The sequence below is a fragment of the Tarenaya hassleriana genome, unplaced genomic scaffold, assembly GCF_000463585.1.
Source record: "Tarenaya hassleriana unplaced genomic scaffold, ASM46358v1 Cleome34, whole genome shotgun sequence".
Classification (NCBI taxonomy): domain Eukaryota; kingdom Viridiplantae; phylum Streptophyta; class Magnoliopsida; order Brassicales; family Cleomaceae; genus Tarenaya; species Tarenaya hassleriana.
In genome coordinates, this window is record NW_010966542.1 from 660,817 (window position 1) to 675,027 (window position 14,211).

Below are 14,211 nucleotides of genomic sequence, written 5' to 3' on the forward strand. Positions count from 1 at the left end.
TTCTATATATGCTTTCTATATATGTAATTCAAGAAACTGTCAACTTGCATTTACCTAATAAACATTATGAAAGAATATATAGTTTCCGCCATTAAAAATTAAATTGAAAAATAGCCAAACCGAAAACAAAGATATCCAATCCTAATATATAAATCTTACAAAATGAAATAAGTAAAAAAAAAATCGACGCACAATAAATAAATAAATAAAGCATCTCAATAAATGCAAATTAAATATGTCACCGCAGTCAGTATCCGAGTATAATGGGCTCAGACCAGTTGATTTGGGCCCAATAAGATTTCTTTAGCTAAAGCATTGGGCTGTTTCCACTAATGGGCCATTTTTACATCATCATCCCAAGAAATATTAAATTAAAATATAATATAATATTATTATAAGTATGATGAACAAGAGTTAGAGAATATTTGCCTTGAAAAAACAGAGATATGTTTTGAGATAAATTGTTAAAGGGTATTTTTTTTTTTCCAAATGGGAATCTAAAATAAAAAAGAGAAGTGTGATCCATATAAAAAGGGGACATGGTGGAGGTGGTGGTGGTAACGGTGACTTGTATGTAATAAGAGCACAAAATTTATATTCCTTAGGATATAATCATCCTTGAATAATGTTATGATCATCACCCCCCACATTACAACTATGGCTGCACCACCTCCGGACCATAAACCAGATTCATCACCAGAAGACAGACATGTCCCCGACCAGGAATACCCTGAACCTCTCAGATACACTGTAAGCAATTCTTCTTCTTCTTGTTTCTTCTTCTTCTTCTTCTTCTGAGGCATGCTTGTTTTTTTTTTTTTGGATTTGCAGACATGGGTATTGAGAGTATCTATCCACTGTGAAGGCTGCAAGAGAAAAATCAAGAAATTATTGACCAACATAGATGGTGTGTATATATATATGTATATGTATATGTATATATTTCTTCTGTAATTTCTCCATCTGTACTACATGACTTTTTTTTTGTATCTATAGGTGTTTACACAACGAATATCGACGTGAAGCAACAAAAAGTAACAGTGATAGGAAACGTAGAACCGGAGATTCTGATCAAGAAGATCATGAAAGCCGGCAGACACGCCGAACTTTGGCCGGAAAACACCGACAACAATTACCGAAGAGACAAAAAACCCAAAAAGTCCAAGAAAAAGGACAAAGACAGCGAGGACGACGATCAAAGCACCGACGAAGACGACGACGGAGACCCCAGAAACGCCGACGACGGCGAACCGAACCAGGAGGTCAAACAAGTGCTGACCTTCGGAGTCCCCGGCGGTCAACCTCCGGCGGCCAGTGGAGACGGCGGCGGACCCCCGAAGAAGAAAAAGAAAAAGAAAAAGAAGAAGAAGAGCACCGCCGTAACCGCCGTCGAAGGTGGCGGAGCTCCGCCGCAGGATACTCCGGAGACTATAATATACTCTGCTCCTCCTGATCATCACGCTCCGCCGCATCCGTATCCGACGGCTCACAGCCCACCACGTCAGCATTGCGGAGGGTACGGACCGCCTCCGTCATATTACGCGCCTCCACCAACGGCGTACACGGTGAGTTACAACACGGCGCACTCGAGAGGCGGCGAGTACAATACGGCGCCGTATCCTTCGTATTATTCGTACGAGTACGTGGATCCTGGCTACGAATCTCCACCGTCGGAATTTTACTCGTATAAATCTCAGCCGTCGGATTCGTTTGAGATGCTTAGCGAACAGAATCTGAACGCTTGCTGTGTCATGTGATTGGTGAGTTTTTTTTTTAACTGAAATGACATAAATGGGCACGGTTTGTACTAGTACATCTTATTGAACTAGACGTAATTAGCGGGGTAATTTTGTAATAATAATAGATAAAGGAGTATGGATTATGGAATAATATCTTGTGGAATAAACGGACTTAGAAAATGAAAAAATCTTTTTTGGAAAAGAGAGATTACAATTGAAAGGGAATAAAGGAATAAATGTGGAAAGAAATTCCAAAGGGATAAGTGGCTCAGGAGATGCCTTGACGAACAAGAAAGCTCTTATTCTTGATGCCGTATTGCCCCATTCATATATTCCCCTCGTCTTCCTTCTTATGAACACTTTGTATATGCAAGCGTATAAAAGCCTTTTAAACCATTATGTCACAAGGAGAGGAATCTACTCTTCCAAAAATGTCAAATCTGATTGGGCAAAACTTTGTTCTTCATACGAAAAATTCTTTTAACAAAATGACATAAATGGTATAAATAGGAGAGATCCTCTCCCTACTGTTGACGGGCTTCGACCTTCTTCTTCTGCCATAGCCTGTCGATAGCACTGTCAGCATCTCCCTGCAAGGCATTGTTTCGCATTACGTTCTTACTCGAGATGATTGCAAAGGCATACAAGATTCTCTGATCCTATATAACTCGATCAACTTATGTCATGAACCACTGTTGAAGAGAATCAATCCACTGTTTCAGGGCATCACACACACAAGAATTGTTATCTTCAGGAGATTGTCTTCAAAGAATCAATATACCCAAGTGGGTTCGATAGAAATCATCGACAACAGGTTTGCTCAACAGTTCAAAGAATCATCGTTTCAGAGAAAAAGTACAGCAGAGGAGAGTGTATGTATAACACAAACCTGGGCACGGATGAAACCGCAGAGAGCAAAGGTGGAGAACTGGCCGGTGTAGATGCCATCAGAATCAAGATGACCGATGTTGATCTGGACAGAGGCATGATCCTTCGAGGTGATCAGCCTGTTTGTGGCTGAGCTGCAAGATCGGTAAAAGATACAAAGACTCAGGCTTAGTAACCAAAGCCACTAAAAGAACACAGACTACATATCATGGAGAAACTGCAATACCATTTCCTGGGGATGTAAAGCTCAGTGATCTGACCCTCTTCGTTCTGCATCTTTGGGGATTAAATTGAACCAAATGTACTAGCTCCAAAGACTACAAAAATTGAAGGAAAATCAACACTTTAGATCCTTACACAACGATTTAGAAGGAAAACAGAGGAACCCTAACAAAAAACTACACGAACGATTCGCAACTACAGTCACAACATCAAATCCGGAAAACCATAATCTGGGTTGATGTCGGAATACCGAAACAATCACGAGAACCCATCAAAGGATTCACCTTTCTACATTCTCATATCGCAACCTCATAGTTTCTCCCACGAATACACACGAAAAAGAGGCATTAGGTTTATCTTTTAGAATAAACCGGATGAAAGATTCTTACTTTCTCTAAGGCTAAACATGCAACGAGCGGATCGATTTAGGATCAAAACGACTGAGGAAGAAGTTAGATGAGATGAAATAGGATGATGATTTACCGATGCAGAAAACAGCAGGCAGGGGGGCGACGAAGACGGCGAGTGCACAACTACCTCTCTCCACTTTTTTATGTAGCTTAGATCAAAACCCTAGCTTTTGGTGGGTAATGACGAAAATGCCCGCATATGAATTTGAAATCTATCTATATATATTAATAAAGAAGTTTAAAGAGATTTGGTGAAGCCAGTAAGTATGTGATGTGGCATTTTTCTCAATTCTGTTCATTAATATCTACACATATTATTTGTCCACTTAAATAACCGTCAACTATTTCTCTTCTATCGTGTCAACTATTTCTTCTAAATAGAGACCTTTCCACTTAAGTAACCGTCATGCCAACTAATATCATTCATGAACACGTAATTATTACTCCCCTTAAATACCACCTTTTCACAATCTCTTTATAACATACCAAAAGAGATGTAAAAAATATCACAAAAAATTCCAAGAAAAATAAATGCTTCCGAACCACCATGTGAACTGAGATTATGATGATTGATGAAAGAAAAAAGGACAGCGATGGAAATAAAAAGGTTCCTTTTCTGTTTTTTTTTTTTTGAGTTTGGAATTGATTCCAACTAATTATCTTTCTAACTGTATTCGTAGGGTAAAGGAAAAAGTTTATGGAATTTCTGGGGTTTGCTCTGGTTCTTGGAATTCCCAGTCGGAACCCTAATTAAGCTTATCTTCGTGATTTGTTGGAGTTTGGAATAGAGATGTCATCGTCTTCGACTTCCGTGACCATGGCGATGGACAATGTGTCGAACGATCTTTTTTTTAAGAATTTGATTCTGGGTATTTTATATGTTACATTTGTTGATTTTGGTGGCTTGAATTCATTGTAGCATAGGAAAAAATTACAGGCGTAAACAAGGTGACAGTTTGTTAGAATATTATTTATGTATAATATTTGTATGTATATATATATATATATATGTATGTATATATATTTATATATTTCTATTTTTACTTTTTATTTGCATGCATACGTGTATATATTTGTGTATGTATGTATGCATGTATTTTTAATATTTTATTTTAAATTTTAAATTTATGTATATATATGTATGTATATATATACATGATTATATGTAAATACATATGTATAGATGTATTTGTGTGTGTATATATATATGTATATACATATACTCATTAATTCATATGTGTTTGTGTATACATGTATGTCTATGTATATGTTGTATGTATACATGTTTATATGAATTTATATGAATAGAAATATTACTAATTAAAAACAAATAGTTTGGATTTTATATTCTCATTTATTTTTTATATATATATTTTTAATATTTTATTTTAAATTTTAATTTATGTATATGCATGTATATATGTATGTATAGATGTATTTCTGTGTATATATGTGTATATGCATTTATATATATATATATATGTGTATGAATGTATTTGGATGTATATATATGTATATATGTGTACATATACATGTAAATATATATGTATATATAGATGTATGTGTGTGTATATATTCATATGTATTTGTATGTATATGTATATATATGTGTATATATATACATGTTTATATGGATATACGTGTATTTAAAAAACTAAGTGAAAAGAAAACAATATAGATATGTATGTATATATGCATATGCATGTATATATATAACGATGTATTTTGTGTGGGTATATATGTTTTAAGTATGTATAAATGAATTATGTATATATTTATATTTATGAATATATATATATATATGTCTTTATATGAATGTATTTATATGTGTATATGTAAACATGTTTAAATGGATGTTTATATATATATATATATATATGTAAGTATATATGTATATATATTTTTATTTAATTTTTACTTTTCATTTTTATATGTATATGTATATGTGTGTGTGTTTGTATTTGTATAAGTGTATATACAAATATTATAAACATATATTATGTTAAACCAAAAAAATAATTACTAGATCAATGAAAATAATTGATTGTAAAACCAAAAAAAATATTAAATCAAAATAAATTATTTTGATACAAATAAAATATTATGTTAAAATATTCAAAATCAATATTAATTTAGAAAACTAATGGAAAAAAACTAAATATGTATATATGTATATATATATATGCATGTATGTTTATTTTTAATCAGTAATATTTACATACTCATACGATCGTTGGTTGAACAATTCTCTATAATTTAACGCAATTATTTGAACTTTTCTATAAAAAAAAATTAGAATGCAAATATATTCCCAAATCCATACTGGGCTTCCGCTAATATGGGCCCACGGCCCAAATCTCTCAAAAAACAGTCCCACATCGGAAAAATAGAAGACATAAACACGGAGAGCAGATTATAAAAAGTGAGCTCGTGGCGCTAACCAGCATATTTACGTGGACGGGGTCGACGCGCCATCATGAAGGAAGGCGCGTGGAACAAAAAAGGGAACAAAGATAAACACAGAAAGTGATGAAAAAGAAAAAGTTTGCACAATTTGTTGTGGAACACAAATCGATGAAGTCGACAGTTAAAGAGAGGGTTCGTGTGACTGTTTTCTGGTTGGATTTTTCTGGTTGGATGATATAGGGAAAGTCTATCAAGTTTGAAGACGAAGTAAACGTTACAGTTGCTGTCGCCTGTCGGGTTCCCTTGAGAAGAGAATTCGGGATTCCTGATCGAGCAAAACTTTAATTGAGGAGGAGTTTGTCATACTCCGAATATGAAGACAGTGTTGAAGTTTCAATAAAAGAAAGCGAAAAAAGATTGTTGTGAGTTTGGTGTGGGTTTATGCCTCAATTAGTAAACCCGAAAATTGCGTACTCGAGAAAGGGCAAAGATGTACTCGATAAACACAGTGGATACTCGAGATGGGACAAAGTTGCACTCGAGAAAATGGATTATCGTGAAGATAGAAATTTTGTGTCGAAGCTTGAAAGCTAAAGTTTGTAATGTGTATGAGTTCTCGAGTCAAGGAGGAATGTTAGAGATTTGACTAAAAAACATGATGAAATATGGAGAACTGAAGCAAAAGCATTTTGTTATTGTGGCATTGCAGTTTTATGTTATAGTTTTATTAGATAAACATTTACGGTTTGTTTTTATAATTGTTGTTGTCTGTTTCTAACTTGACTCTCTATAACAGCGTGTATTTAAGGCTATAGAAATTATTGCAGACTGTGTGTTAATGTTATTATATATAATCTTACTCATGTGAGTAGATGTATGCATATATATATCTATATATATATATTGTATGTGTTTGAGTGAAAATGAAATGAGAATTTCTAATTTCTAAAAGTTATCAGAAACACTTTCCATCGTTGTTGGTATCATAAACTCGGATTCTAAAAGCTCTATTTTGGTCAAGAGAAAATTGTCATCGTGTTCATACAAAGCAGGTAAAGAATATATATATATATATCATTTCTATTAAATCCAAATAATTTTATAATTTTGTTTTTAAAAAAAGATACGTGAAAACCATATCCTTTATTTAATATGTAAATATAGCACCATATGATTTGATAAAATGTAGATCTACCATTTTAGACAATACATAAAAGATATACAAAATGGATTAATAATTTTAGTGAAACAATATGAATGTATTAATATTTAATTATTTACTTTATTTTGATAGTATAATATTTTGTCGTATAAAAATCTATTTTTTAAACAATATTTTTATGAATCTATTATATAAAAACAAAATCTAAATGATTGTTATTTCTGTAGAAAATAATGATAATATTGTCTAATAATATCACCATATTAATATTATCTTAACTTTTCTAAAAGAAAAAATAATAATAATTTTATTTATAATAAAGTTAAAAATAAATTCTATAATTTATGTTGAGTAAAATGATACAATTTTATAATATTTTATTAAATTGTTATAAATTGTAAAAAACAATAATATTTTTAGAATTATATTATTCTAATCACATGTATATGTATGTATCAAATATAGTTTTCAATTTTAATACATATTAACATTAGCTAAATAGACGAATTATAAGAGAAGAAAATTCATTCCATAGAAAATATTCCTTTGTCCATGATTTTTTAATAATTGAGAGATTATTATATATATATATATATATATATATATATATATCTAAAAGATTACTAATTTTATTGAAACAACGTATTGATAATTTATAATCATTTATTTTATTAGAAATCATTATATTTTTATCGTATAATATTTTGTCTCAATAAAAAATTGATTTTTTTAATTATAGTTTTTATTAATCTAAAATATTAAAAAAATCACCACAAATCTAATTGTTTAAGATTATATATATATATAATTACTAAGAATTTTAAGAAATTTAAAATTATTGATTTTTAATATAAATATAGTAATTCAAATTTTATGGTATAATTTACTATTCTAAATTATTATTATTTTTTAAAGAAAAAATTATCATTATTGTCTAATATTTTTACCATATCAACTTTTTAAAACGGTAAAATAAGTAATAATTTTATTTTTAATAAACTTAAAAATAATTCTTTAATTTTGTAAGTAAAAAGATATCAAATTTAACCACATTTTATAGAAAAATATCATAAATTATTATAAAATTTAGTACACATCAAGATGAGAAGTTTTTATTTCAAAAATTATTCTATCACTAATAAATTCAAAACATTTATTCACATTATGAATCATTTACTTTTTATATAGACAATGACACTCATTTATTTTTACAAATTTACTTTTTGTATTCTTTATATAGATAATATATTGATGATTTACAATAGTTAAGTTTTATTAATATATTTTTATACACCACACAAATAATTTATATAATTTTTTTATCATATTAATGTAAATAAATTTTACGATTAAAAAAAATAACCCGCGCATCGCGCGGATCCTCACCTAGTACAATGAAAAGAGCAAATGTTTTTTTTTTTATAAAAAGATAAAGAAGACTAAGCAAGCGTCTCAACAGGTGAGAATTTTGGCGCCAAAAGAACAGCCCCAAGAGCGCTACTGAAAGCTCATTCTCCGTTCAAATCTTCAAATTGAGAGAGATTGAGTTCGGCATCAGCGGCAAAGCTCATTCTCGCTCCATCGGGTGTCTCGCACGACTCGGCAGTGAGCTCGTCGTCCAGGGTTTTCCGCACCATGTTCTCTTTTCCCTTTGTAATGACGCAATTTCCCTCTGTAACCTAATGCCCGTGATCTATGGATTTATCTGCGAATTCAATTAGATGCTTCTATTTTTGCCTTTCGCGATTAGGGTCCTCCACGGTTTGATAAGTCATAGTTATGTTAGAACCCCTGTTTGGCTGCTGAGAAAGTTCATGCGCAACTTCTAGAAAGTTTCTGAAAACATCACTACATATCGCAGTGCCGTAGAGCAATAGTGGCAGGGTTTTGTATAACCCTTACTTAACCGAGGAAACAGGGTCGTCTGGTCTGCAAATTCAGAGTAGACGTTCAAGAGGCTTAGGAAGTACCTTTCTTAGGACCATCCCGTTCTTTACAGAAACTTTTTGGTATCTTTGAGACTGCGTCGGCCAACATCAGAAAGAGATGGGTAGCGATGAAGGGTCGGTCCCAAGGTAGCCAGAGAAACGTTCCTGCAGATTTGATTTGATTTGTCCGTTGCGTCTGATAACTACGGCCATTGTTTCTCCCAGCGACATTTGAGTAATTGGGTAGACGCAAATGAGGATGAAGACGGCGACGACGAGGAATGGAGACGAAATGTGTGTTGTCGGGCAAACGAAGATTGCTAGCTCAAGTCTTTCCGTTGCCGTTCTTCGGATCATTCTGACCAAATCAATCGAGATTTAGAATCTACTCGCAGGAGAAATTGGTTGAAACAACACATTCAGCTGTCGTGATTGGAATGACATTTTTAGGTTAGGGAGTAGGAAGGTTCCTAGGTTTAGTCATTGTCTTATGGGATGTTCTCTCACGTAACTTGTTCTTTAAGGGGAAAAAGGTGACAAGATGGACATCAATGGCGTCACTAGTTGGTTCAAAGGCTTCACCGTGGTCATGAGAACGACAACGACGTATAAAGATCACGCAAAGACATGTAAGTAACGAAAAGCATCACGACACTCTGCTCGCTTTATTCTCAAACTTACATGTCAAGTAAAATATGATTCTACGGGATTATATGGTAAAATGTCTCCTTCTAGGAAAGAAAAATGTAAAATCATGCATACATATATATGCTTCAACACCAGTAACCATTGCCTAAAACTATGCATGTATGCTTCTTATTTTTTTCTGGAAAATTTTTTAACTCTTTTTGTTCATAATCCGTCTTTTTACTAAATTTTCGATCATTTTTACATGGTTCGAGTTTGATTTTCCAATTGTAGAATATCTTAATCGTTCAATTCAAATTGGATTCATTGAGTTTATCAATAACCAAACCGAAATCATCGCCCCTAATTCAAATGAAAGAGAAAACGAATTGACCTGCAAAACCCAAAAAATAGGAGTGAACGCGATTACTTGAAACCTACATGTTTTCAAATACTCGGCCTCACGGATATTCAGAATACGGATACTCGTTATATAACGAAGACGAAAATGAGTTCGATAAAACCAAAAATCTGGATTGCGGATTCGAGTTCAGATTTTATTTGAACGGCGACAGGTACCTCAGATATTCATATATGAAAAAAAATGAGATGACCATTATATCTTTGTTATTTTAATGTATTTACAATAATTACTAAATATGTTTTTAAATTAAATTATTACAGTATCCTTAAAATCAACACAAATCAACGTTTTCTAAAGATTTAAACAGATTGAAAACAAGATACTCTCTTGTAATCGAATATAACGATGGGTATCTGAACTACAGGTATCCGGATTTCACAAAAATTGAAAACAAGATAATATCTTTTCAAAACCCGTAAAGATGAAGACGAACTCCGGTTACCCAAAAAATCAGGTATTCGATCTGTACCCAATCCTATAAAAAAAAACTTAAAACGTCTTCCTTGAAAAAAAAAAAAAGATTCTCGGTGTTGTTAGAACACTCATTCTTTTTTTCGCCTCTCTCTTTTCAAAATGCTTAGCTTCATCTATTTCCCCTCCACTTTAATATTCCATTAAAAAAACTTTTCCTCTTTGATGATAATGTAGAAAGAAATAACATTATAAAAAAAAATAAAAAAAAATGTAGAAAGAAATATTATCATCATGTTTTTTTATGCTATTCTTTATAAAAATAAATTGAAATAAGATATTAGTTTGGTATGAATGAATTTTGGTTCAGGGAACACAGCTGGCAAATTGGAAATAAGAACGCGCAAACGCCGCCTTGGTGATATGTGACTTGGTCCCCATATGTGATTATGTTCCTCATTGTAACGGTGGCGCCATTCCCCGCTATCTTCTCTTAACGCCGTTAAACATCGTCGTTATTCTTTTAATAATATATTATAATGTAGAAGACAACAAAAAACACTAGCCGTTGCTTCTGTTTAAAAAAACGTATCCTTGGATTCTTCCACAGATTGAAAGCCTTTTGATGAGATTTTATAACGATATTTTGATATTCACAATATGGGACAACACATTTTCAAATGTATTGGATAAGATATAAATATTAGCAAATCCAATACATACATATATATATATCATACATTCGTACCGTTTTACATTAGTGGTAAATATTTCATCTTAGATTTAAGTTTTTTTTAATATTATTGTTTGTAATATATTTTTTTTCAATTTTGAAGTTTTTTGGGGATTTATATTATTTTGATGAATGTGGTGAGTAAAATATATTGTGAATACTTACAAGGTTTTTTTTTCTTTTCATGTGACTAAAATAATTTATAATCTCTCTTCTACCTTTCAATAAATACGCGCAAAGATGAACATATAAATACAATACAACATACCATATAAACATGTCACGACCATTATTACATCAAGGTCGAAAGAATTTCATCCTCTCATTTTTTTTATCTGTTGAATGTGTCAAACAAGGGTTAGTGCTGGTCATGTAGGTGTCGTGGGTATACACGATGATACAATTATATGAATGGTTTACAAGCCTTTATATTGTTTTTTTACTATAATAACCTTATATACCAAAATTTATAAGCATGGGCGAACTTGGGAAATTCAATTATATATGTACATATACATATTAAAATGCAAGTTAATTTTTTTTATCAAATCCAAGGGTTGGTATGGTGGATCATTTTTGGCGTTATTAATGGGTCCTAAATCATTCCACCGTATAGAAGAGAGAAAATGGATATTGTAGTTAAAAGATAAGATAAACGGACGGTGACGGTAAACGGTAACGGAGGATATAACCGGGGTCGGCACTACCATTTGTCCGGAGAAGGAAACAAGACAAACCGGTCAGCCCGTTGCTGCCTAAATGCCCATCGTTTATCACTTATTTACCAATCGGCCATTGTGGGGTTTCTGTCGGCCATTACGGGGTAAGACAACATTTTTCATAGATAAATTCTTAGCATCGTTCTTTAATCTCATGAGAAATTCAGTCTTTTATAAGTTAATATTTTCCATGGTTTAATTAGTTAAAATTATCATTATTATCAATTAAAAAATATCAAACATTAAATGGTTTACCAAAATCAATCTTAATTTTAATCAACGGGAAAAAACATTAATTAATATAACACTTTTAACAGGGGATATAGCAAATATACCCTTAAAATGCTATCCTTACTTCACACCCTACCCTCCAAAAATTAAATCTAAAAAAAAGAAAAATTTAAATGAGTTAAAGACATAAATAACCCTAGATTTTAAGGGAAAGACAAAAAAGACCATACCTTTTCAATTAAAAAAGGACAGTTTTTTTAAAAAAAAGAAACCCCCATCTCTTTCTCTCGATAAACTCTCACCCTCTCTCTCTCTTCTGTTGAACTCTCTCTCTCTTGTATTATTTCGAAAACTCTCTTTCTCTCTTGTGCGATTTCAAGAACTACTATTTCTTTTTCATGATTTTCAGAAACTGAGGCGATTTTCCTTATAATTTCGGTATCTCTCTTGCGATTTCTATGAAAAATTAAACACCCATGGATCCAAGAACACATGTGCCTTCTACTTCATCTTCGTCTGCGTCTCAGAACGGTTCATCTTCGTCATCGTCGGACAACGATCTCCCATTAGAAACGGTAGGTTTTTCTGCATATTCTTCTCCATTTTTTTCTTCTGTGACCTGATCCTTGAGTAAAATTATTAAACTTATTGGATACTTTAGGATTTCAAAATAGGAATTTAGGGTTTAGGGATTTCGAAATTGAAAATTAGAGTAGATTTCTAAATATAAAGTTAGGGTTTTTTGTTTTGAAATATATAATTTGGGTTTTAGGAATTCGAAATAGAAAGTTAGGGTGTGAACGTGGGATTTCGAAATACCTTAGCAAGTTTAATGTTTTCCTAAGTCGCAAGGTCATGTAGGTCACATGTTATATGAGTCACATAGATTTATATGGTAACAAGATAATATGACTCACAAGGAGCACACAGGTCATACGGATCACGGGTCACGAGTCACGGGTCACATGGATCACGGGTCACACGGGTCACGGGTCACAGGTCCAAGGTCACAAAGATCATAATGACGAACAATTATTTTATTTTGCAGCTTCCATTTGTCTACAAATTCGAAGACATTCAGTTTTCTTTCGAAGATCAATATGAAGTGTTATCCCTATGAGATGCTATAGACGCTTAAAGAAGTATTAACACGGGATGAATGGATGTACTTCGAGAAAGAATCACAGTTCCAACATCTATATATTCCACGCACAATGGGAACCACAGTTAAAGATGGCGCTTGCGGGAGTCCTCATTAACCGCTAATCCATTATTGTGAACTCTTTCGTATTTTGTAAACTTATTATTTATTGTGAACTCATTCGTAGTTTGTAAACTCAGTTTTTGTAAACTCTTTCGTATTTTGGCGCTTGCGGGAGTCCTCATTGAGCACGCACTTATATCTGGTTTGAACAAGGGAACAGAATTCATGTCGATATGCGATGGGACCATACCACTCATCCGTAAAAAATTGGCTATCGATATATTTTGTAATGGTAAAAATGTGTATAACTAACCCGTTATTTATTGTGAACTCTTTCATAATTTGTAAACTCAGTTTTTGTAAACTCTTTCGTATTTTGGATTTTACTTTTACTTTTACTTGGAAATGAGAAAGAAGAAAAAACATAAGTCCAATGGGTCACATGGATCACATGGGTCACATGAGTCACAGGTCACACGGGTCACACGGGTCACATGGGTCACGGGTCACGGGTGAGTCACATGGGTCACATGGGTCACATAGGTCGAATTTATCGAATTAGTGACTTCGCATGGTTATGCAGTGATTAATCATAGATATTAACATCAATAACAACTTTAAAATCATGTTCGTTTCAATTTTCATATTCAAGTCACTCATGCAAATGTATTTCATAAGTGATACTAGTGTTTCATGACAACTTATGAACAAATTGTACTAATGTTCATATAACTCTTACTTTTGTTAACGAATTTAACTTGCAGATACCATATTATCATTGTAAAACATCATATAATCCATTTTAACACTTTAAAATCGAGATTTGACCGTGTTTTATAAATGCCACTGAGTCACGGGTCACATGGGTCACATGGGTCACACAGTGTAAAAATGGCTTCGGGTCACATGGGTCACGGGTGAGTCACATGAGTCACACAGTTCAAAACGTTTTTCTATCTATTCAAGACTTTAACACGGTACTAATGCAATTTCACAAATTTCGCAAATTATCGAAGAGAGAGCAAGCAAATCGGATAAATGAAGCAAATGTAGGGACACAGAGACCAAATCCGAAGGGATAGAGGTGATCTAACCAAGGCATTAACC

At 32.7% G+C, this 14,211-nt stretch overlaps 2 protein-coding genes across 2 annotated transcripts; one reads left to right on the forward strand and one right to left on the reverse strand.

Moving 5' to 3' along the window:
* Positions 1-485: 485 nt before the first annotated feature.
* LOC104821721 (pollen-specific leucine-rich repeat extensin-like protein 1) lies at positions 486-1,825 on the forward strand. The gene is made up of 3 exons (XM_010552683.2): positions 486-750; positions 832-907; positions 997-1,825. Exons 1-3 carry the CDS (start codon positions 631-633, stop codon positions 1,755-1,757), a joined length of 957 nt encoding a protein of 318 aa, XP_010550985.1. The 5' UTR covers positions 486-630; the 3' UTR covers positions 1,758-1,825.
* A 282-nt stretch (positions 1,826-2,107) lies between these two features.
* LOC104821722 (40S ribosomal protein S21-2-like) lies at positions 2,108-3,436 on the reverse strand. Its single transcript, XM_010552684.1, has 4 exons — positions 3,333-3,436; positions 2,854-2,944; positions 2,629-2,761; positions 2,108-2,329 (listed from the first exon to the last, which is right to left on the reverse strand). The coding sequence occupies exons 2-4, from the start codon at positions 2,901-2,903 to the stop codon at positions 2,264-2,266; spliced, it is 249 nt and encodes an 82-aa protein (XP_010550986.1). The 5' UTR covers positions 2,904-2,944; positions 3,333-3,436; the 3' UTR covers positions 2,108-2,263.
* Positions 3,437-14,211: the final 10,775 nt, after the last annotated feature.